The 24,570-nt window shown below is 52.2% G+C and overlaps 1 protein-coding gene across 2 annotated transcripts in view; it reads left to right on the forward strand.

The window, feature by feature from the left end:
* The window catches only part of EXOG (exo/endonuclease G), a 28,946-nt gene extending 14,699 nt beyond the window's left edge, over positions 1–14,247 (forward strand). For both annotated transcript variants that reach the window (XM_037148232.2, XM_037148233.2), the window contains one exon: positions 8,589–14,247. In XM_037148232.2, the coding sequence (XP_037004127.2) occupies positions 8,589–9,050 (462 nt within the window). In that variant the 3' untranslated portion in view covers positions 9,051–14,247. The remainder of the gene's footprint in view (positions 1–8,588) is intronic.
* Positions 14,248–24,570: the final 10,323 nt, after the last annotated feature.

Here is a 24,570-nt window from a genome sequence, read left to right on the forward strand (position 1 = left end):
GTTTTCATAAAAAATATGTTAGAAGTTGTAAAATTAGGTATCTATCCTCAATGTATTAAACATAAGTTTAATGTCATTTAAAAAAAAAGTTTATCTACTTTTAGAGAGAAGGGAAGAAAGAGAGGGAGAGAAACATCACTGTGCAAGAGAAACATCAATTGGCTGCCTCTCGCACACCTGCAGCCCAGGCATGTGCTCTGACTGGGAATTGAACCAGCGACCTTTTGGTAGGTGCTTAATGCACTGAGCACATCAGCCAGGCCAGAATATCCGTTACTTCTTGACCTTCCACTTACATGTTGTCACAGTTTATAGCATTTACATTTATGTTTGCTGACTATGAATCAGCCCAAGCTTCGCCTGTATCAGAGGTTGTAAACTGAGGCTTTATTTGGTTCACACAGGATTGTTGTTTTTGAATTAGTTGGTAATAGGTAGTAATTGGGTGATGTCACATAAATCCGGAGTTTAGCTTCTCTGAAGCACATCGGATGACTTGATCCCACTTGGCTTGTAGCCGGTGGGCACCGTTTGTGAGCAGAGAGCAGCAGCCTTCTCCGCGGGGGAGCCCACGCTCTTCAGTTCACTGTGGTCCTTGCCCGGCCCACGTCATCCACTTATGTTTCCCCTGCAGCCCTGGTTGGTCGTGGAGTTTGTAATTCTGGGTCTGTTGAAAATATCAAACCAGCATTTATGGTGTTGTGAATGGGTAAGTATTGATAGTATGTTCAGACTCGTAAAGAAGTAAATGTAATCCTGTATCATTTCCTAAGGCTGTGCCACTTGAGGTAAGTATTACCACAAACGATGAAAACTGAGAAGTGGAAAGTAAAGGTGGCGGGTGTTATAATTACTGTTTTTTAAAAATGTAATGTATACTTTTATTTTCTATTCAGATCATTTACAGTTAACCTTATCACTGCTTTTTAAAAAAGTTAAACCTGTTTCTTCCTGAGACATTATTCTAGAGCCCTGGCTTCTGCTCTAAAATGGAACTGTGTGTCTGCTCCCTCCTCCCTCCTCCCTCCTCCCTCCCTCCTCCCTCCTCCCTCCTCCCTCCTCCCTCCTCCCTCCTCCCTCCTCCCTCCTCCCTCCTCCCTCCTCCCTCCTCCCTCCTCCCTCCTCCCTCCTCCCTCCTCCCTCCTCCCTCCTCCCTCCTCCCTCCTCCCTCCTCCCTCCTCCCTCCTCCCTCCTCCCTCCTCCCTCCTCCCTCCTCCCTCCTCCCTCCTCCCTCCTCCCTCCTCCCTCCCTTCTTTTCAACAAATATGTATTAACCTTCCAAGATGTGCGTGTTGCTGTTCTGTGTGCTTTCTGATATCGCACTAAACAAGGCCGTATGTTACTTGGAAGTTACACGATACTAGAGGAAATACACGGTCAGCAACATGCCACATAGAAGAATGAGGCATGGTGAAGAGTTACAGGGGGCTGGGGAGGAAAGAAAGGATAGGCTGCTCTGGGGAAGTGGGACTGAGCAGGAGTCCAAGTGAAACAGTGGGGCAGCCCGTGTGCAGAGTTCTCAAGCACATGCAAGACATGGGTGAGATTCAGTTTGGTGTGTTCAGGGAACAGCAAGAAGACTGGTGTGCCTGGACCCGGGAGCACAGAGAGGAGAAGCGGGTAGATCATGGGGGAGGCAGCGGGAAGAAGTCCAGGTTGTAGGGAGAGAGATGGGACACTCATGCCAGGTTTTGATTGGGATGGTGGCATAATGGCATTTACATTTTTAAAGCCCAGTCTGGCTGCTGTATACCAAGAACAGAAGACTAGGTGGAAGTAGGGGACCACTCCCGAGGCTAATGGACAGTCTAAAAGAGAAATAATAATGACTTAGATGGGGCGGCGGTGGTAGAAATGGTGAGAAATGTGACTTAGGATGTGACTAGCAGGCAGAGCAGGTAGGACTTCCTCACGGATTAGTAATAGAATAGGAAAGAGTAACGGATAGCATCGAGGCTTTCTGTCTGAGTGAGATCACGGAGACCAGAGGGGAACAGAGGAGGGTTAGAGGCTGGAAATCAAGGGTTGTGCTTCTGCCGTGTAAATTTGGGGTATTTGGTGTGCTGATGGAAATGCCGAGTTGGGTCTCCGCGGCAAGGTTGTTGGGGAGTGTCCGGCACACAGACGGTATTTAGAGCTCTGATGAGATTGTGTAAACGAGTGTAGGTAGGAGAGAACAGATCTGAGGTCTGAGCCTTGGGCAGTGCAGACATTTAGAGGTGGGGAATCATTGGGCCAAAGACAGAAGGAGCCGCGGCCTTCGGGGTAGGAGGAAAGTCAGCAGAGTGGTGTCCCAGTGGTGAAGGAGGGACTCTGGGGCAGGAAGGATCAGCGGAGAACTGGTTCGGGCTGCAGCCCAGGACCCTGCACGGCATCGAATTGTCATGTCTCTTCAGTTGCCTTTAATCTGAAACAGCTCTGCAGTCCTTTTGTCTTTTGAAGAAGACATTTTTGAAGGCCAGTTGTACAGTGTGTCCTCAGACTGGGTCTGTCTGTCGTTTCCTTGCGATTGGGTTCAGTCTTGTCTCTGGCAGAACCCTGCACCCACAGAGGTGATTGCGCCAGCACGCGCGATGGCGGCTCGTGCTGCTGTGGGTGGCGCAGGCTGATCTCTTGGCGAAGGGGTCTCCTCCAGGTTTACTCACTGCTAAGTGACCGTTTCCCCCTGAAGTGAGTCAGTGGTCTGTGGAAATACTTTGACACCATGTAAGTGTTCTCCTCACCTGCTAGTTTTAGCATCTGTTGGTGATTCTGGCCTGCGTCAGCTGTTACTACAATAGTTGCCAGGTGACGATTTTATAATTCTTACTCCTCCTACGTTTATCAGTTGACGTTTACTAAGGAAGAGCTTTTCCTTTGTGTTTATCATGTGAACCCTCGGATTCTTATTCAGTGAGCTTCACTTGGCTTACTGTTTATTCATTTTTTAAAAAAGATTTTATTTATTTTTTGAGGGAGGGGAAGGGAAGGGAAGGAGAAAGACAGGGAGAGAAGCGTCAAAGTGTGGTCACCTCCTGCACAGCCCCCACTGGGGACCTGGCCTGCAACCCAGACACGTGCCCTGACTGGGAATCAAACCAGTGACCCCTTGGTTCACAGGCCCGCGCTCAATCCACCGAGCCACACCAGCCAGGGCCCCTGTTTATTCATTTTGATGCTCCAATTTTCCATGTTTGCCCAGTGGGAGTCCCTTCACGCCGCCTCCTGTGTCCCGGCGGCACACCCTCGTCATCGGTTCAGTTTCTCTTACCTTCTGGCTCAGTATGGCGTTCCGGGCTCAGCTGGGCCGCTCTCTGGGGTCATTTTTCCAAGGAGCTCTTGTTCTTTGAATGGAGACTGGTATTCAGAGCCCGAGGTCTGGACGCCAAGTTGGTTCTCGAGTGCCCACTCTGCCGTTTGGCTTGTCACTTGTGTTTGCCACATTTATTTTTAGCCTTTTATAATGGGTGGAGAAAGCCTCAGAAAGAAAGTATGTGGAGTCTGTTGCCCTGAGCAGCTTGCTATTGGGAGGGCCCTTTCCCCCATTTTCAGTGTATTTTGGTTTTTGAGAACGAGATTTGCAGACCCTGGTCGTGAAGAAAGTGGGTAACTGAGTTTGTGTGTTTTGTCTGTGTGTGTGAAGCTGAATGTTAATGGGGATCTCTATTTCTGGCAGGCATACAGTTTTCCATTCTTGGAATCGTATCAAAGTAACATCTACTTTTACATTTTTTATTTTTCACTAACAGTTTCTCTCTGTGCTGATGCAGCTTTTGTTTGATTTAGCATTTTTCAGATTGAACTTGATTTCAGGTAAAATTTTAAACTCAAAATCTTTAGCATATCTATTATCACATACCTGTGTCTATATCTAAAAGTGAAATATGATCACTTAGTAAGTTAAGTTGGGAAAACTGTCTCAGATAATATTAAAATAACTACCATTTTAATAATTTAGTTGGGCCAGAGCTTTGGTATGTATGCATGTATGTACATGCACATGTAAACTTGGGTTATATGCAGTGAAGGCAGACAGACATGGGAGGAGCATGGAAGAGCAAAGGAGGAGGAGGAGGAGGAAGAGGAGGAGGCATGCTGAGAACCAGTGTGCTCGCCCCTGGGTGGGAGCATCTGTGTGAGGAAAGGGGGCGGGGCCAGGTGGTGAAAACCTTACATACTCAGAAAAGAAAACTCAGGCTGTTTCCCAGCAGTTTCTACTAAAACAGTTGTGGATACAACCCTGTCATTCAGTGACGCTCACAAAGGAGACACGGCATTGCCTGGCCTCAGAGATCGGTCTGCTCCATTGAAGGAATCAGCCTTTGAACCGTTGGTCCCTGTTTCCTTGGGAGCATCTTGCAGTTCGGCCACTCAGAGTGCCCGGGAAGCATTTTGTTTTCTCGGGTCCAGCCATTTAACCTTTGCCGCTTATTTAAAAATGTACTCTGAACCTTATGTCAGGAGACTGTAGCTAATAGAAGTTAGGGTGTTTAGTTTTCTACCGAGGCCATGTTTATACCTGGGAGGAAGTTAAGCTAATGAACTGGTACTTACGGAGGGCCTTGTATACACAGCGTGTGTGTAGCCTCGTACATGCTGTCTCTTTCAGTCCTCACCAACAGTCCTTACATGCAAGTAGTAGTTGCCTTCTTTTATCGGTAAGGAAATTGAGGTTTTGAGGGCTCAAGTCCAAGTCACGTAGCTAGAAATTGTCGAAGAGGAGGCACAAACATAGGTCTGTGTACTTGTATGAGAATTGCCAGTTAGTCACAGCATTGTTCTCAGAAGCTCTCAGAAGGCTGCAGCGTGATTGCTACGCTCTTCATACACAGCAGCTTAGGGCCAGGAAGTCAAAGGGAGTGTGGACGGAGAGCAGTTACAAGCGATACTTGCTAGTGTGCAAAAACCACAGAAAGTGGGCCAAGAGGAGGTTTCCTCAGAGCCACGCAGAAATGTCGTTCAGAATATGCAGGAAAGGGTCACGGCATCGTAGGACTCGAGGGAACGGGAGCCTCAGGGAGCATTAGTAGCAGTGATTTTATCAGAAGCGAGTGCTCTGACAGCTCTAATCAGAATCACCCCCTTCATCGTAGCTGAGGGCGGCCGTGTGCGCTCTCTGATGTGCATGTTTCCAGAGGAGACTGACTCCAGACAAGGGAAACGTACCTGACGACTCTGGCCCGGACGCTGTAACTGACCCGACGAGGGAGTGAGCCTGGATTTTACAGCTCGTGGCAGTAACGTGAGGGTGTCCAACTGGGTTCCGCCCGCAGCATCACTTCCCAAACTCCCCAGTTCCTACCCGGGCAGGAGGTTGGAGACATGCCTCCAGCGAGCTCGAGGTGTCACTTGAAGTGATCAGGGAGTGATTTTGTTTTTTTGAAATTTCCTTTTTTATCTTTAGGCAAATCTTTTCATTTCCATGTCTATTTGTTTTAATTGAAAAATAAATGATTTTACTGGTTAAGTATCTCCTTACCCCCATCCTAAATCTCCAAGTAGAATTGACAGTGGGGAAGATGACGCTTGTTTCACTGTGACTTGGCTGTCTCCCGCCCCCTCGCCTGGAGCAGGGGCCCAGTGGGAGGGCACCGGCTTCGGGGCTTTGCCGCTGCACCGCGCCTGCAGAGGCTGCCCAGATGACACGGGACAGGGGCTGGCCACACTCCTGCCGACTCCCACGCCTGGTGGCTCCACACTCTTCGTGTTCCTCTGTCCTCTTGGGCGTGCGTTCCCTGTTCATCACCCCGTCACGGTTTCTTTCTTTCACTTGGTTGGCAAGACTTGGTCTTTTGATGTCTCCAACCGTTTTGTTTGGATTTTTTTTGTCTTACCAGGGCAATGAAACAAGTATTGTATGTGTGTCTGATTGTAGCAGGTACATGTGTTTTTCTCATGATCCTGCTTAGTATTTTTTCTTTAACAGCCATGTCCTCCTGCCTTTGTAACTACCCTACGAAATCAGCAGTGTTGGGGTTGTTACTGCCTGTTCTCTGGACCAGTAGAGAAGGCTCTGGTGGGCATGATTCACAGCTGTGTGGCCCAGCCAGGACTTAAGTCCGCTGAACTGGTCTGCTTCGCCGCCCCGGTAGTTTCTAGAAATGTTTTCTGAAAGTCTGCTAGTTTTCCTAAAGGTGGAAAGAATGTGTTATGTAGGTTGAGTTGTCTGCAAGGGAGAGGATAACTCTAAAATACTGGAGGATTTTTTTTTTAAGTCTTAAATTCAGGAAAGGAACAATAGGCTTTCTTGGTCTCCAAACAGGACTGGCTCCTACGTTAGACAGATGTGTGTTTGCTTCCGAGAACAGAGCAGACGGCGGGATCGAGCAGGGCAGGGAGTGGCTGGGTTCTCATTCTTCTCTGTTTCTGGGGTTAGTGTTTTATGCCCCTTTGTGAGGAACCGTGAGGAGGGTTTTTCGGGGGAAGAGCTACATCTATGGCTAGTGGGGACTTCTCGGTCTCTGGTTTCTCAGAAGCAGTGATTGAGGCCCTGTCGCTATTGTGAGAGCTTTCAAAAGCCTACTAGAAACAGTGCACTTCCCTGAGGAAAAACCATGAATCTTAAAATGTCAAACTTACTTACTTTTTGCCGGAATTTACTGAACCAGATTTAGAAGCCCTGCTGGGCAGCATACGGGCATAACCAATTAATTGTTTTTGAAAATTGCCATTTGTTTGTAGACAAAGAGCCTATGAGGAGAGAAAATAATCAAATGAAGGGTCTCAAGGCTGCTCACAGCTGGAGTCTGACACCTGTGCTGCCGTGATGGAGGGTGTCCAGCAGGTGGCACCAAGGACTTGCTTAACCGGGGGCTCCCCAGCCAGCGTCTGGAGCACTCGCAGCCCATTCAAGCTTCCCCATAAATTACAGTTCAGCTGCAGCTGTGCCCTCAGTGTTGGTCCCTGACTTGCCCTGCACCCACCCCTGGGTGATGTGGCCTGGGTGATGTGTACCAGCCTCTCACCACATTCTACCTGCAGTGAAACCCGAGGCTGCTGACTCTGCCTCTAGACAGGGAGCATCTTCAGAGCAGGTGTTTACTTGCAGGGCTGTTTAACCTGTGGCCCGTCAGCCACGGGAGACCCAGGACGGCCGTGAATGAGGCCCAACACAAAATCGTAAATTTACTTAACACCTGCTTTTTTGCTCATTAGTTTTTGTTAGTGTTTGTGTATTTAATGTGTGACCTGAGACAGCTCTTCTTCCAGTGTGGCCCAGAGATGCTGAAAGGCCGGACACCCGCCCCTGCAGTGCGGCCCCGCGGCCCTCTGTGTGTCCAGCAGTGCCAGGCCCAGGGCCTCCGGGTGCCGTGTCGAGCTAACATCTGTCGGCGCTCCCTGGGCTAACTGGGCCCCCACGGAGTGCACTGCAGGGTGCGTTTGCCTTGACCTGTGTGTCTCTTCTCCCGGCTGCAGAGATGACTTGTCAGAAGGGGCAGGGCCTTATGTCTGCAGGCTGTGTGAGTTCATAAACTGTAAACTGCTTTTTGGCTGACCGTTTTCACTAACTTCAGAAACAATTGGTAATAGAAATCTTCCCTCTGACGGGTCTTCCCTGAAGCTCTGCAGTTGGCCTTGGCAGTGGGACCCCCTGTGTGGCAGACAGCAGATGGCCATGGAGTTCTCAGGCCCTGTGCCATGGAGGTAGGAGCCTGGGAGAAGCAGCGAAGGGCCCACTGTAGCTCTCGTTCCTCTGCTCTATGTGGGTGCCGCGGGGCCTCCGCAGCCAGCAGGTCTGACCAGGAAGGGGCGCCCTACCAAGCAAGGGCCAGAGAAGAACAGGGCGTAGTTGGATTGTGTGGTTTTACCGAAAACCATTAAGGAAATGGATGCTCATTTTTTTCTTTTTCAGAAAACAGATATGGCTTTTAAGCCAATTGGAAGGAAATTTGAAAAGGTTTCAGAACAGTGTTACTTTATTACAGCCAGTTGGTTGTTTGCAGGCCTGACCCTGGCTTTGGCCTCTTCGTTGTGTGGATACCTTTCTAGAGTGTTTGATTTGATGACACGTTGGAAGTTCTGTGTCTGATAGCAGGCCCGTGAGTGTGCAGAGCTCTGACAAACAGCATTTACATTCACTTAGTTTAGAAACTGGACCACAGTCCAGGCAAGACTGAAGATAGGAGCGCCCATGTGGTGTGTCCGGCTGCGTCTCTGAGGGCGGCTATCTGTTTAGCTCTCTAGTGAGTCTGATAAACGAAGGCCATGTTTTTATTTCTAGAGCCAGGAGTGCCCAAGCTGGCAGTCCTGACCTCTCAATGTTGGGAACACCGGGAGTTCTGATTATGAGACGAAGCGAAATGACAGCCTTTCTTGTTCGTTAAAAGCCCGGGACTCTCGTGGCATTCCTTTGTCCTACAGACAGAGCTGAGAATGCGGCCCCTGCTCTGCAGGGCAGCGTCAAACAACACGATCAGAATCTGCCTGTTAAACATTGTCTTCGTGAAACCATATCTTGGTTTATGGTTGCTTTTGGCAGTTGAGTTTGCATTCATTGGGATGGGTATCTTACAAGCGCATTTTCAGAAATGCATCTAAAGCCTTTTCAGGAAAAATTTGGGAACTGCTCACATAGATCAACATCGCTAATGTGGCTGCTCTGTTTTTAGGTGATCGGTGAGGACAACGTGGCCGTCCCTTCACACCTTTATAAGGTGATCCTGGCGCGCAGAAGCCCCGCCTCTACCGAGCCGCTGGCTTTGGGGGCCTTCGTGGTGCCCAATGAAGCCATTGGCTTCCAGCCTCAGTTAAGTGACTTCCAAGTGAGCCTTCAGGACCTGGAGAGGCTGTCGGGACTGGTGTTTTTCCCTCACCTGGACAGAACTGGGGATATCAGGAACATCTGTTCTGTGGACACCTGCAAGCTCCTGGACTTCCAGGAGTTCACCCTGTACCTGAGCACCAGAAAGATTGCGGGAGCCCGGTCTGTACACAGACTGGAAAAGGTGATGGAAAGCCTGAGGAACGCGGGGATCGAACCCGATGAGCACTTCATGGGCTGCTATGAGAAGAAGCTGGAGGAACTCAAAGCTAAGGAGGAGGCAGGACTCCCGGGGAGAAAGCCATCCTAGTCTTTGCCTCAGAAGTGTGGTGTCGTCTGTCCTGAAGCAGGCTGCCCTCTCAGGGTCACGTACTGTGGCAGCTTGGCTTATTCAAAAAAAGATGGGATCCTACATTTAAGACTCGGTGTCTCCCCAAAAGATGAAAGATCTAAAAGTGTTTTGGGTAGTAGCTTATTTGCCGTGGGAGCTAATTATTAAGGAGACTGCAGCACCTGCAGATGAAGGGCTGCTCTTGGGTCAGGTTAGTGGGACTGTGTCCACAAGACGTCACTGCGTCTGTGTCCCTTGGAATGCATCGTGCGTGAGGCGTTTTATGGCCACGTCTCCAAGCCGAGCAGCATCTCCTGTGTCAGCTCAGCGTGTTTTTGGGACCCGGTATTTCCTTTTCCTTTGCCGAGGACCTCCGTCGATCTTAGAGATGGCTTTTAGACGGCCTCTGGGTATTACCCTGTGCACGGGTACTACACAGTGCTGGGCGAGCGTGGGTTCACGGTGTGTTCAACAGTAAGTAACGAGGCCAGAAGAAACTCTTCTGTGCGTTCGCCTGTGTGCACCTGCAGTCACCCCCCGCCCCCCGTGTGTCTGTTTCTGACCCTCCTGTCGTGGAACCTGCCGTTTGTGTGACAGAGAAGCACTCAGCAGTGGCACTTGCTGCCCACGTGCTGTGTCCTATATAGTGAGTGGACTACTTCACATGTATTAGCTTACAGTGGTCCTTCCAGGTAAATACCACCATCCTCATTGTCCTCCTGAGGCAATAAGTGAGGAAATCCAAGGCTTACCCTTCTGAAGGGTAACTCCCCCCCACCCCCGCGGGATGAGGCGCACAGGACCAAGAGGAAGTCACAAGGTGCGTTCCGATGCCCATACACAGGTTTTTGACTCAGACACACACCTGCATGGCCATCCGCAATCCTGGGGCCTGTTTGGCAGGTGCAGCCTACTTGTCGGTCCTCAAGCCGAAGGGGCTTGCATGGCCTCTGACTTCATTCAGCCCTTAAGGGAGGAACAATCACAGGTGCTTGGAAGTTGGAGGATGTCGCTTTGTGGGGTTTATTGGAAGCCCTACTTGCCTCCAGAAATGCAGTTTTCAGGTGACCCCATGCTGCCGAGTTGATGTTGCAGAGATGAAGGAACCCAAGGAGGGTCTGTGCCCACTGACCCACCTCCGTGATTTGCTCACTTGTGTGCCTGCTCGTGCGCTGGGTCGCACAGGCGGGCGCCGCCACCCTGGGCGGAACAGGGGTCTCCTCCGTGTAGGCAGGGAAGTGTCTTAGGAGACTCTTCTCTCCTCAGAGGAGCCTGTCTGAGAGCTTCCCATCAGTGCTGTTCTCCAAGTGTGTCACCGGGACGACCTGTGGCACTTAGTCTCTAACAGAAATGCCAGGGCTTTCAGATGAAGGTAAGGTGATCATGATGAAGCTTGTTCTGATTCTGGGGGGTAAGGAAACAAAGAACTTGGGGGTCAGAACGTGGCAGCCTGATCGCACCGTCCTCTCTTATCATGCTGTTTCCCATTAGCTTGTGCCAGCCTCTCTGCTCGGAGAAAGAGCCAGCGTGTATGTCACTGTGACCAAGAAATCTGTCTCTCTCTCCTTGTCGGCGAGGTGGTGGTAGGCTCTGGGTGTCCTCGGAGCCGCCTTGCGCTCCGGCCGCCCCGGCATCTCTGGAGGCGACCCGTGCCCTCTGTGCCCCGGCCTGTCCCGTGCTGTTCTGACCTGAGCTCCCAGAGTGTGGAGTTTCTCTCCACGCTGCTCCTCCTGTCTCACCCCCAGATACTAGAGAATCTTGATTTTTAAATCAGAAAATTATAGTATCTTAAGTTTTTGGTTACTTTGAAAAATGCCGCCTCATCCTTGTGAAAAACAGAGATAGCTTATTTAAAAAACGCAGTCACCCTATCATTTTTCTACGTAGAAGTTTTTATTTTTCATTTTATTAAATCATTTTTAATTGTTATTCTGTTACAGTTGTCCCAGTTTTTCCCCCTTTGCCCTCCGCCGCCCTCCCAGCCCCACTCCCACGGTCAGTCCCCACACTGTTGTCCGTGTCCGCGGGTCATCCGTACAGGTTCCTCGTCTAGTCCCTCCTCCTTCTTTCCACCTTTATCCCCCTCCCCACGCCCCTCTGGTCACTGTCAGTCTGTTTCGTGTTTCCAGCCTGTGGGAGACTGTTACGCCGAGTGAAGTAAGCCAGTCAGTGAAAGACAAATACCATGTGGTCTCACTTACAGAAGGAATCTGATAAACAAAATAAACTAACGACAAAATACGTGTAGAAGTTTCGCTGGTGCACAACAGTGATGTTTGAAGTGTCTCACCGTCTCAGTGAAGAGTCCCACAGAACAAACTTGGCAGTGTGAATATCGGGCGGAGCGCGGAAGTTTTCTCTGGACCAGGTCACTTCAGCCTTGGGCTGGGAGACAGTGACTCCTGAGGCCTCTTCCCAGCGTCGTGGGTGTGTCCCCCTGATCAAAGGAGCACCTCATCATGGGATCCAAGCAAATCGCCACCCACTCGTCCTGTTTGGGGTCCTGCCACATTCTCCCGCTGGGACCCTGCCTTCTGCCCCATTAAGCTCCAGGGTCTGTGGGTCAGCAGGAAGGCTGCTGGGGACCTAGGGCCGGTCTTGGTGGGCTCTGCGGCCTGAAGCCCCCTCTGAGCGGAAGGGTTCACTCCCTAATTCCTCTCTACCCCCAGTGATGTGGTATCTGGATCGATACTGTGACATCAATATATATATTTTTCCCAGAAAACTAGAAGTTCTTAATACAAGTAACGTGATTACAGGGATATGAGGACAATGAGCTACTCCTATGTAACCATCGATACAAGTTTTATCTTTTCCTAATAGTGGTTTGACACAAGGTAAATAACGATCAATAGCTATTATACAAAGGAGGTGGGTAATAGAAGAGGAATGACCTCTACTTTCCAGCGGAAATATTTGTTTAACATTTGTTTACATGTGTATCTTTCCATCAGTTAGCACCGTTCTCTTTTCTGTGACAACCTAGAGCAAGACAATTTTCTTGTCAACTTTTCTAGCCTTCAGATATTTGCATCTAATTGTTTTCTTCCCCCACAGACCTTTCCTTTTAAATTTTTTATTTATTTTTACATGTTGGTTTTGGGTATAGTCTAGTGGTTAGATAATTGTGAACTTTGCAGTGTCCCCCTCAGTGTTTCAGAACCTCCGCTGGCACCACGCACAGTTCTCTCAGTATCTCCCACCGATTTCCTGTGCCTCCCGACTTCTCGTGACTCTCGGATGTCCCATTTGTACTCCTTGGTCCCTTCACCTGTCTGCCCTGCGCCCCAGTGCTCCCCGCCCCCAGCAGCCTCCCGTTCTCTGTGTATCCGCAAGCCTGTTCCCGTTTTATTTGTTCCCTTGTTCTTTCAGTCCCCATGTCAGTGAAACTGTCTTTCTCTGACTGACATGCCACTGAGCATACTACCCCTAGGTCCACCATGTTGTCACGAGTGGTAAGGTTTCCTTCTGTTTGTGGCTGAGAAATATTTCATGGTATGTAAGTATCACCACTTCTTCATCCGTTTACCTTCTGACGGGCACTTGGGCTGCCCCCACAGCTTGGCGATTGTCAGTGATGCTGCAGTGAACACAAGGGTGTGTGTGTTCTTTCAGGTTAGTGTTTTGGGTTTCTTTGGATAAATTCCCAAAAGAGGAATCACTGGGTCATAACACAGTTCCACTTTTAATCTTTTGGGGAAATACATACTCTTTTCCTTGGCGGCCGCACCAGTCCACATTCCCACTGACAGCGCACGAGGGCTCCCTTTTCTACACGTCCTCCCTGACACTTTGTCTTTCCGGCAGGTGTGAGGTGGTACCTCCCTGTGGTTGTAATTTGCATTTTTCTGACAGTTGGTGTTGAGCATCTTTTCACGTGTCTGTGGGCCATCTGTGCGTCCTCTTTGGAGAAGTGTCCTTTCAGGTCCTCCTCCCATTTTGTCATCTGGGGTTTTCGTGATGAGTGGTATGTGTTCTTGTTTAGTTTTGGACATTGACACCTTAGTAGATGTATCACTGGTGAATACATTGTCCCATATAGTAGGTGTCTTGTTTTCCTGTTCTGATGGTGTCCTTTGCCATTGTGACACCAGTACTGTATGCAGCAAAGGCAGGACTCACACAAGTGGCGAAGGCAGAGTGGGCGAGCCAGTCCCCTGAATACCCGCTAGGGGATCCGACCTTGGACCTCAACCTCCAGGACTTGAAGTGGAGCCCAGCAGGACAGACTTTCAGCAATGGCTTCCTGCAGGGTTGGGCCCAGCTGCAGCCCTACTCCTGGAGTCACCCGAGGGCCACCCTGTCACCAGTGTTCCCTGGTCTCACCCTTGTACATAATGTCATTGACCTCGACATCATGGACCTTAAACTTCCCATCCGCAGCCCGCCCCTGACCCGTTCCTGCTGCAGGCTCTGCTGCCCTGTGTCCTGCTCAGGCCCTCACCTCCACGTGCATGCCCTTCCCACTCTGGGCCCTTCTGCACCCTCCCTCTCCTCCTCGGTGGTCAGTCTGAGTCGTCCCTCCAGCCTCCGTGCCCAGCCCTGGTCAGCCGGCTTTTCTGGGTGTCCGCATGGAGGTTATCATGGGGCCCAGTGCTGTTTTATCAAGCCCAGCCCCACCTCCAGGGACGCACGCTGAGGCCATCAGTGCCACGTGGGACGAACCACACTTTGACACGGGCCCTGTGTAACTTGGGCCGGGGAGATGGGGTGTGTGCGCTTCTGAGTTCCTGAGCGTGCTGATGCGGCCTAGGGGTGGCTGGCCCCGAGTACACAGGACCTCTGGGGGTCGTGGTGGCCTCGTGCCGCATCGAAGGACACCAGGCCCGAGTCTCCACTGCACACCCACCCCGATAGCCTCCCGCTCTGCTCAGTAAGCTGCAAAGCCAGCCCCAGACATTGGGGCTCTCGGGCTCCATGGGACTTATCTTGTCCAGTGGGCCTGACATTTATTTCCCCCAATTTTATTTTGAAAACTTTTAAGCCTACAAAAAGTTGAAAGAAGGCCTGGCTGGTGTAGCTCAGTGGATTGAGCACAGGCCTGCAAACCAAACAACTGCGGTTCAATTCCCACTCAGGGCACATGCCTGGGTTGCAGGTCAGTTCCCAGCGGGGCCCACGTAAGAGGCAACCACACATTGATGTTTCTCTCCCGCTTTTTCTCCTTACCTTACCCTCTCTCCAAAAATAAATAAATAAAATCTTTAAAAACTTGAAGAGTACAATGAATGCTCTCTGTCTTAATATGTTGTCTCGTTTGCTTTATTTTTTCTCGAGCCACTTAAAAGTAATTCATTGCTTTCAAAAGGGTATAGATACGGTACTTGACTTTTTAAGACTTTGGTCTGTATCACCTCAGAATAAAGTCATTCTCTTACATTTCAAAAATACTATTGTTATCACATTTAGTAACATTACCAAGAATTCAGTATCATGTAATAAACAATTTCTCTTAAAATTTGCCTGGGTGCTCCCAAAATAGCTACACTTAAAAAAAATTTAGGCATTGTTCAAGGTTCATGTATTATATTTTGTTATTATGTCTAGTCTCAATCTAGATTCTCCAGTCCCACCCTTGAAAATGTTTATTTCGGCAGATCTGATATGAAGCCAGAAGCTGTATTTTTTAAACAAGCAACACCGGTGAACACTGGTGGTTCTGAGGACCAGCCAACATCAGGAACCAGACCACACCCTTCTATCCCCCAACTCTCCCCAAACACATTCCCTAGGCAGGTGTCCTGGGGCAAGCAGGCTTTTTTTTTTTTTTTTTTAAATAATTAAGGTTTTTTTTGTTGTTTTTTTTTTTAGAGAGGGCAAGGGAGGGAGAGAAACACCAATGTGTGGGCCACCTCCTGTGTGCCCCCCACTGGGGACCCAGCGGGCACCTGAGGCATGTGCCTGACTGGGAGTTGAACTGGAGACTTTGTTTCACAGGCTGGCACTCAATCCACTGAGCCACACCAGCCAGGGCAGCCAGCGATCTTTGGAACTTGCGAATAATCAAGGCAGAGCTTACTCCTTTTAGTTCCCCATGACCTTTGCAGCAGAGCTCCATAAGATTAAGCTGAAACCTCCCCCATAACTCCTACCCACCAATGACAGGCCCATTCCAGGCTGCACAGCTGGCTGGCACCTGCTTTCACCTGACAGTCCTTTAGAGATAGGAAGCTCCCAAAGACTTCAGGGCATCTCACTTTGTGCTCAGGCCTCCGCAGATCCCAGCCCTTCATCGTGAGTTCACATGCCCTCACGGTGTGGCAGTCACGTCTGGGCAGAGCTTTCGGCTGTGGCGATAGCGGTGCTGAACTGAGAGGGGACTGACCTCCCCCGCTAAGGACACGCGGCGCTTCTCCATATGCTATTGGTTCATGCGGAACTCGCCCCTGCTCCCCACCTCGGGGCTTTTCCACGTGATCTGCTGTCAGATCACTCTCCCATCATGCAGTCACATAGTCCGTGGAGTCCTGTGTATGCCCGAGTGTTCGTAAGAGTTTCTGCCCACCTTCAGGCAAGTTCACATTCTTGATGACCCCAATTTGGCCACCTGACACGTTAGCTGTGCCTCCCAGCTTTGGGGTTGCAGACTGGATAAACAAACCTGCAACGCGTCCGCTGACACAACAAGGTGGAGCCAAGGAAGATCCCTTCGGTAAAAAAAAAAAAAATTCATTTTACACAGTGACCTGCTTCACACACTCAGCAAGTTTATGTGATGCTTTAGGTTCAGTTCTCTTCTATGACTTAACAAAGGAAAACGCTAAATCAGTTGCCCAGTGCGGGAATAGGGCGCCATCACAGTTTGCCCGTGAGCCACTGAGGCAGAGGCAGTGCCTGCCGCACCTCTGGGTGCGCACAGCCGGGCCACTTGGGCCCCCAGCCCATCGTCCCACTGATCAGCTGGGCAGCTTTGGCAACTGACTTCATCCTTCTGAATCAAGTTCCTCGTCTGGGGACAGGTTGAGGATTAAGATGAGGTTTAGTTTGCCGAGCCCTTTGATAAATTCTTGGGAGTCATTATCAGTTACTGCCATAGACAGTGGGTCCCCCCGAAATTTGTGTGTTGAAATCTAATCCCGAGTGTGATGGTGGTAGGAGGCAGGGCTCTGCCCTGGTGAATAGGATTAGTTCTTTTATAAAAGATGCCTCCAGAGGGTTCCTTTGTGACTTTCATCTTGTGAGGGGACACTGCAAAGACAGCCTCCCAGAAAGCGTGCCCTCGTCAGACACCAAACCTGCCAGCACCTTGATCTTGGACTTCTCAACTGTCAGAACTGTGAGAGATGCATTTCTGTCTCTAAGCCATCCAGTCTATGGTATTATTTTGTCATGGCGGCTGGAGGGGACAGTGACAGATGAAAGTCGTCTTGTCCCAAGTGAGTGGGAGGCAGAGCCTGCCTTGAGTGTGGCGTGAGGCACCAGACCGGGTGGAAGCAGCCCTGTCTGTCCCCAGTCCCAGGGCTGCTCCCAACCTTGTGACCGGTCAGGGCTCCACAGTCTGCAAAGTGCCTTCACATGAGACCTCATTCAGTCGACCATTCAAACCGCTGCTACTTCTCCCACTTCACAAGTGAAGAAACAAACTCCGGCGACTCAGGACTTGGGAAGCTTTTCTGGCTCCCACTCTGATGTCTGTCTTCCACTCCGCATGGCTGTTGGTTATTTGCTCTGCAATTCTGTCAGACGTGCTTTTACTCATCTTAGCCCTCTGAGGCCCTGTCAGCTCCTGGAGGCAGGCAAATAACATGGTTGATTCTTTTCTGGGGCTTCCAGAGGATTCTGTAAATAGCACATGCTCCAAAAATGTTTGGGAATTAGCAACAAGTCAGAAACATGGAGCTTCTCCTGCCCAAGTCACACTGTGCTCATTGGGAGCGGGCAGGGTAGGGGCTTAGGCACAGCTGTGGGTCAGTGCCCTGCAGGGACCAGTTAGGCACCAGCTAGGACAGTGAGAGGGGCTGTCCGGGAGGCTTCAAAGGAGGCCGGAAGTCACATGGACTGGTCTGCGAGTCCCCCTCCAGGGCGCTGGCTGGGTGCCTATGGGCAGACAGGTGTCAGCAGTGGGGAGCCGGAGTCAGTAGCTGGGTAGCACACCGGGGTACTGAGCATCGCTTCCTGCAGACTTGAGTTCCCAGGGCTCCTTCGCCTTCCTCGGGCCCTGCGGGGGTCTGCTTGCCAGGCTGAGCAGCGAGGAGGCAGCAGTCAGAGTGCTGAGCAGGGGCTCTGGCGAGTTTGGCCCCGGGGAAGCCGAGCTAAAATTGGGTCTTGCAGCTTGTGCAGGTGTGGAGCCCCGCCCTCTCCCTGCCCAGAGCCGGGGTCTTGGAATTATCCTCAAACCCTCCCTCCCTCCCTCCACCCCGTTTCTCCACAGGCACAGGATGAACTGTCCTCCCTTTGGTGCTGCCGGGGGCCTTTCTGCCAGAATGTCCTCTAAGGCTGCCCTTGTGGCAACAGTGGCCAGCAGGGGCCGTGAGCTTGCCGAGCTTCCAAAGCATCTCTGAGGCCTCGGTGTGGCTGGGGCCCAAGTGGCCCCTTTCAGGCCACCAGACATGACAGATGTTTTAGTTCCCTACCACGACCCAGAGTGGGCCCCTGACTGTCCTCACTGGCCTCCCAGGTCCTGTGCTTTGTACCCCTCTCAGCCTCTCTGCCCTCCCTGCCCACTGCTCCGCAGGGGGCCTTTAACCCCTGCCTGCTATTGCCATTCAGACACAGGTGGAGCCCTCCAACCGTACCCAAGGTCAGCAGACTCTGGAACACTGGGAGGCGTTTGAGCCCTCTCCCTGTGAGAGGCCGAAATTGGAATAGACCTGCTCCTCTGAGATAAATGTGTCCCTCACGCCCCCTTTACTGTGGCCCTGGGGCCCTGCCTCAGCAGCCCCCAGGCTGAAGTCCGGACCCTTCCATGCTCTGGCCTTGGCTCCTAGGCTAGCTCCGCTCCTGTGTGTACTTGCAGTGTGATTTTAGGTGAATGGCCTCTGCTGCCTCCTAGCTCCCCTACCTGCCAATCGAGGGGCAGGCTAGACGGCCTCCAGGGCCACTCCCCGCATGGTACCCAGGGCAGACCCTGTCTTCAGGGCAGCCCACCTGGAAGGGAGGCAGCCCGGGGAGGCTGGAGGCCGCAGGGGATAAGTGGGCTGAGGGGCCTCTGAGGAGGTGCGAATGAGGGAGGCAGAGCGGCCCAGTGCAGACAGCCCTGTCCCGGCCATATCTCCCGTCTGCGGCACCCTCTCCACACCCCAGCCCTGATAAGCAGGTGTGAGACACCGCAGCCATGTGACAGGCCCTTCAGCAGGGAGGGGATGGCGGGGTCCACTCCACTTCTGAATTCAGACGTCAGCATCTTCCTCCCCCACGCCCATTTCCCTGCCAGACTGGACAGGGCCAACCAAGCGGGCATCCTACCCGACGCTCCACTCCCTGTTTGAGGCTGGGCCTCTGCCCCAGAGGCCTGGGCCCCCTCCAGGGTGGTAGGCAACAGGCCTCTCTTACAGTGAGGAAGGCTGTCCCTGCCAGGCTTGCTCCTGCTACCCTAGGTCCCAGGGTCCCAGGGTCCCAGGGTCCCAGGGCTCGGCTCACCGGTGCTGATTATCCCTGGGCACACCTCAAGGCTGGTCCTCTGGTTTCCTTCCCTCCTGTCCCTGCGGCCATCTGCTTTCAGTCCAAACTCCGGCTTTGGGGCTAAGGCTCTATTGAGCCCCCTTTCTTTCCTCAAAGGTCCCGACCACTGTTCATCGGCAGGCCAGGGCCAGAACCCCCTTACATTTGAGTTTGTGGGCAAGGGAAGAGAAACAGCTGAGAGCGCTGGGGAAGGCCAGGGAGGCGCACAGGACCGGGTCAGAGCCTGCAGGAAACCTCCTCGGGAGGGAGGGGTTCATCCGGGCCCCCACTCCCGCAAGCACGGACTCGGGCCTCCCTTCTACCTTCTCAAAGGCTCGTCCACGTCCAGATCTCAAGATTATTTTGTCCTCAGGCTGCCACCATTCTGCACCAGGCAGCCCATCAGTGGGTATAAGCACGTGCCCATCCTATGTGTGTCCCCGTCTAGGGTCCCGTCTCAGCTTGGGACGACTTCTGAGGCCACAGAGACAGTGGCTGGGGACAGGGACTCCGAGCCAGGCCGCCGGACCTGGACTCACAGCCCCGCTCTGCATCTTCCCCGCCGCTCCGAGTCTCAGCTGCCCACCTGCGGGTGCACATGCAGCGCCGACGCCCATGCCGACAGCCGCGTGGGGCTGCGTGGGTTCCCAGTGAGTGAACGCAGGCGTTTTGAACGGTGCCTGCCACAGACTGAGCACCACCGAGGTTTGGGCCTGGATCATTTTTGGAAACTTTATTCTGAGGCAACTTCAAACTTATAGAAAAGTTGCAAGCCATTCCTCTATCTCCTTTATGTAACTTCACCAGTTATTTATAATTCTCCCCATATGTGTGTATAATATACCTTATATATGTGCTATGTACTATGTACTACATATTCATGTTACATATACATATCATGTATGTACTATAGTCCAAGTACACAGAACACTTTCCCCCCCCAAATCACTTGAGAGTGAGTTGAAGACATTATGAGTTTTTACTCCTAAATACCTAAGGGCATATTAGTAAGGACAAGTACATTCTTTTATAAAACCACAGTACCCATATCAAAATCAGAAAATTTAACATTGACACAACTATTTTCTAAGCCGCTGTCCGTATTCAGATTTCATCAGCTGTCCCAGTCGCGCCTCCTTTATGTCCATAGGTTTTCCTGTCCCAGGGTCACCCGCTGCATTTAGCTGTCATACCCCTTTGGCCTCCTTTAACCTGGAAGAGCCCCTCAGCCTGTCTTTGTGATTCTTGAACTTGACTTTTTTGAACAACCCAGCTGGTTGTTTTGTGCAATGATGCCCCTCAAATTCTGGGTGCTGTTTCCTCATTCCTGGTTCCGGGTCCTGCATTTTTGGCGAGGTTACTACAAGCTGACGTTGCCTCTTGCTCCGAGCGCCGAGTCAGAAGGCACCAGGTCCGGGGGTCCCATCTGTGAGGGGAGGTTGTCTTCCACCCTGTGATTTCGGTGGTGTGTGCCCGCTCCCCCCCAACACGCCTCCTGCACTGCAGAACTGCTCTTTTCTCTTTGTAATTAAAAAGTAACCTCAGGGAAGTGCTATGTTCCCCATGAAAGTTTCACCCACCAGTTTTCAGACCGCCTCCATCAGCCTGTGAGCACTGTCTTGCTCTATGGCCCCCGCTGTTCCAGGCTCCTCTGGTGTTTGCTGCGGCGATGAATCAGCCATTTCATCGCAGAGCCCCAGTTCCTTTCAGGGGAGAGTGGTATTTAGAAACCAAGATTTGGGTGCCGTGTGTGCTCACCGATACCGGTGTCCCGTTGCCTCTTGTGCACGATGCTCACCATTGGTGCACCTGGATGTGACAGTGGGGGGAGCACCGGAGACACAGCCGGGTGGTGATGGGAGGAGGAAAGGAGCGAGGTGCCCCGGAGACCCCAGTCCTCCGCCAGCTCGCTGGGCCTTCCTGCCTTCTCTTTCCTTCCTTTGCCCCCGCATCATGACCTCACCCCCCTTCCCCATGTTCTTGGTCAGAATTCTGCTGTGGATTCCAGCGGTGGGAACCTCTGAAATCATTTCCCCCGCCGCGTGTGTGATACCAGAGGCAGACAGCTATGCGACCTCTGTGTGAGAACAGCCAAAGGTGAAGATAGTTTACGAGAAAGTTTCGGCTTAGAGCAATCTGGTGACAAGGTGCTTGGGGAAGGCACATTTGGAAGATTTCCACCTGGAAATGTTCCTTTTTCCTGCGTGAAAAGCATTCAGACCAAAGCTTGTGCTGCAGTGGGGGAGGGGCACTGCAGGAGGTGTGCTCTCCAAATCAGCCTCTTCCAGGCTCTGGGGACCAGTGGGGAGGGTTGAATGCCCGGGACAGCCCACTGGCCATGTCCAGGGGTAGCAGGTACAGGAACAGTTTGAAAAGAAGCTGACTGGCACCCAGGGAAGGCCACCTTAATGGCTTTTAAAAATATATATTTTATTAATCATGCTATTACCATTGTCCCATTTCCCTCGCTTCATTCCACACCCTCCTGCATACCCCATCCCCCCACGTTTGGCCCCTTTAGTTCATGTTCATGTGTCATAAGTTCTTCAGCTTCTACATGTCCCACACTACTCTTGCCCTCCCCCTGTCTATTTTCTCCCCACAGTCTATGCTACTTATTCTCTGTACCTTCTCCTAGCTTATCCTCCTCCCACTCCCCTGTTGCCAGATTGGGGAAGTTCTCCTTTATTATTTGTTCAGATAAGTTTTCCACTTGTTTCTCTTCCTCTTCCCCTTCTGGTACCCCTATAATTTGGATGTTGTAATGTTTAAAGATGTCTTAGAGGTTCCTAAGCCTCTCCTCATTTTTTTGAATTCTTGTTTCTTGCTGTCTTTTGGAGTTTGCTCTGCTCATGGCAGGTGCAGGAGGCAGGATTAGGGGAGGTGGGACCCAGAGTGCTTTCTTGGATAGGAGAAGCCCCCTTGACTCACCCATGCTGCTTGCCAGGTGCTCTTTAAGGCAGCTGGAGGAGGTCTATTGCGGTACCTTCCCCACTGTCCTCACCAGAGACTGGAGGAGCCTCCTCCCCTGCTCTTGGGTGCCCTGTCTACCACTCCAGCATCCTAGACAGCTCCCGATTCTCCTACTCTCCACTGCTCCCATCCTGGCCCAAGCCACCATCATCTGTCCCCGCAGAGGCCGCCTCGCCTGTTTTCCCTTCTTCATTCTCCTGCTCCCAAATCTTTCCCTCATCACAGGTGTTGGGATCTTCCTAAAGTACAAGCCCACTCAGCCACCATGCCCCTCCCTCCACTAACTGCAAGTATCTGCAGCAGAAACCCTTCCAACAGCCCCGCAGTGCCTCAGGTGCACTTTCCCAGCCTCGTTGGGGCCAGCCCTGTGGGCGGTCTCTCCCTTGAGAACTGGGCCCCTTGCCCCCCTCCCTCCTCAGGACCTTCACGCCTGCTCTCCCCTCTCTCTGCCCGGCAACGCCCCCTCACGTCAGCGCACGCACCACGTCTTCCACAGAGGCCTTCCCAGCCCGGTCCCCGGGAGTTCTCTCACTTGCTGTGTGTTGTGCTCCCCCTGCCCCACCCTCCGCCTCCAGTTTCTCAACTGTCAACAGCCTTTGGTTGTAGATTTTGAGGTTAATATCTGTTTCCTGAACTGGACTGTGAGTTACCCGAGGGCAGGGGCCTTGTCCGTTTTGGCTCACGGGTAGAACTCCAGTTATCACATGCTCCACGTGTGGTTGCTAAAGGAAGAGTGGGCAGATGCCTCAGTTTCCTCAGCTGGTCCCTTCACATAGTGGAAGTGAGTGAGGAAGGGGACCTCTGTCGCTCTGGGTCCACTGCCACCCATCACTCTGTCCCGGGCCACACAGCTGGTGTCGGCAGCCCTGCTGGCTGGGCTTAGATTTACCCACAGGAGGAAGGGAGCGGCTGGGTCTTGCAGCAGGTGGGGCTGATGGGGGCAGGTGCATGGCTTCGTGTGGGTCTGTCCTCGGGGACTCGTGGTCTTCAGGTGGGACACAGGAGCAGAGCGTTGACTTGGGGCCTCTGTGGCTGGGGCCTGGCAGCAGGTGGGTGGTGAGGGTGGCACCGAGGGGGCAGCTGCCCCTGCGGAGAGGAGGGCGTGGGCGTCCAGGGTGCCCAGGGAGTCTCTGCTGGGGCTGAAGGCTGGGAAGACGAGGCGGGGCTGCCCACAATTGAGGAGGTGACAATGAGCGTGAAGTGCATGCTTAGTGGGAGTGAAGGACCGGGAGGGTGGAGAGGCCAGAGCTTCATATGCCCCCACTCCCCACCCCCGACCTCCTCACTCTCCTTGCTGTGATCTTCCTCACCCTTCCTGCATTCCAGCCCCTCCGTTGCTCCTATTCTCCCTGCCCTGGGCTTCCAGCACCCCCTGGCCTCCAACCCCCCTAACCCCCTCAGCTCCCCCAGCCCTCCAGTCCTGCAGCTCCCCCAGCCACTGCCCCTGGCCCATTCCGCCAGTGGCCTGGGCCCTGCTGGCCTGCCCTTCTCTCATCACCTCCTCCTCACTCCTCGTGGCACCCTGGCATCGGCCCCAGATCTGTGTGGACTGATTTCCCAACACTCCTGCCCTCCTCCTGCCTCCCTCCCGGCTTGGGGATCCAGCTCTCCTCCAGAGGTCAGATGGGGTGAGGGTGGGGCTAATGGAGGGCCTGGCCCACCCCAAGCAGTGGAGCTGAGCTAGGGAGGAGGCGTGGGGATGGAGGTGGGGGTGTTGTCCATGCAAGGCCACATGACTTTTCATAGCCCCCTGGTCTGTCGGTCTTGCCTGGTGTCATCTGTCCTTCCCAGCTCTTCCTCAGTCTCCTTCTAGTTCCTCCTGGTCCTGCTTGCTGGTGACTGAGGAGCTGGGCCCTAGGCCGTTCTGTGGGCCAGGAGCCTGGGGAGTGTTCCAGGGCTGTGTATGGAACTTGTGTCTGTGGGGGGCACTCCCAGGTGGAGGAAGGGGCCTGTAAGGGCTGTGCCAGTAAACACTGGACAATGCAGGAAATCGGCGGTCATTACCGTAGCTGGTCCCCAACAATTGCAGATGGAAACACGGGGCTCTGAAGAGGGAAATGGGATGGATGTGAACAGATCGTGGAGGGTTAGTAATGATAATCGTCATTACCAGGGACTGTTGTAAACTCTCTCCCTGCCTCACTGTGCACAACTGTCACACTGCCCTGGGAGAGAAGTGTGGTCACGTCCATTTTACAGACCAGGAGGTGGAGACCGGCACCATGAGGTCAGTCTCTTCAGCTCGCACAGAAAGCCTGTGGCGGCGCCGTGGAATGTTGTCACACTGCACCGGGAAGTCCGCTCCTTCAGGTGATGGTGTATCTGTTTGACGCTCCTTAAAAGCAGTGGCAGACATTTCACCGAAGAAGATGTAAGAATGACCAAGAGCCCTGGCTAGATTGCTCAGTTGGTTGGAGCGTTGTCCCCATACGCTAGGCTTGTGGGTTGAACCTCCAGTTGGGGCACAGACCAGAAGCAACCGATGAGCGAGTGCACCAGTGAAGGGAACAGCAAATAGATGTTTCTCTCTCTCAAGTCAATAAATAAAAATTTTTAAAAAGGAATGACCAATAATCGCATGAGAAGATTCTCAAAACCCTTAGTCATCAGGGAAACGAAAATTAAAATTATGGACTTCCGCCAAGATGGAGGCATAGGTGGATAAGCCGTGCCTTCTCACACAACCAAGTTTAGAGACAACTAAATATTAGCAATAGAAAACACAGCCAGAACACGGAAAATTGAACTTTTCGGAAGGCTGTTAACAACAAATTCTTCAGTATGACCGGTAAGGGGCGAAACCAGCAGCTGGTGGAGCGGGGTTGCACAGGAAAACTCGGTGGGACGGACTCAGGCGCGTGGAACCCAGGCACAGGGTTGGACCTAGTGAGCGACCAAGCGAGCGACCACGGGGAAACAGCAAGGG

This window comes from Artibeus jamaicensis, unplaced genomic scaffold (assembly GCF_021234435.1).
Source record: "Artibeus jamaicensis isolate MK-2021 breed Jamaican fruit bat unplaced genomic scaffold, CSHL_Jam_final contig_519, whole genome shotgun sequence".
NCBI classification, from domain to species: Eukaryota; Metazoa; Chordata; class Mammalia; order Chiroptera; family Phyllostomidae; genus Artibeus; species Artibeus jamaicensis.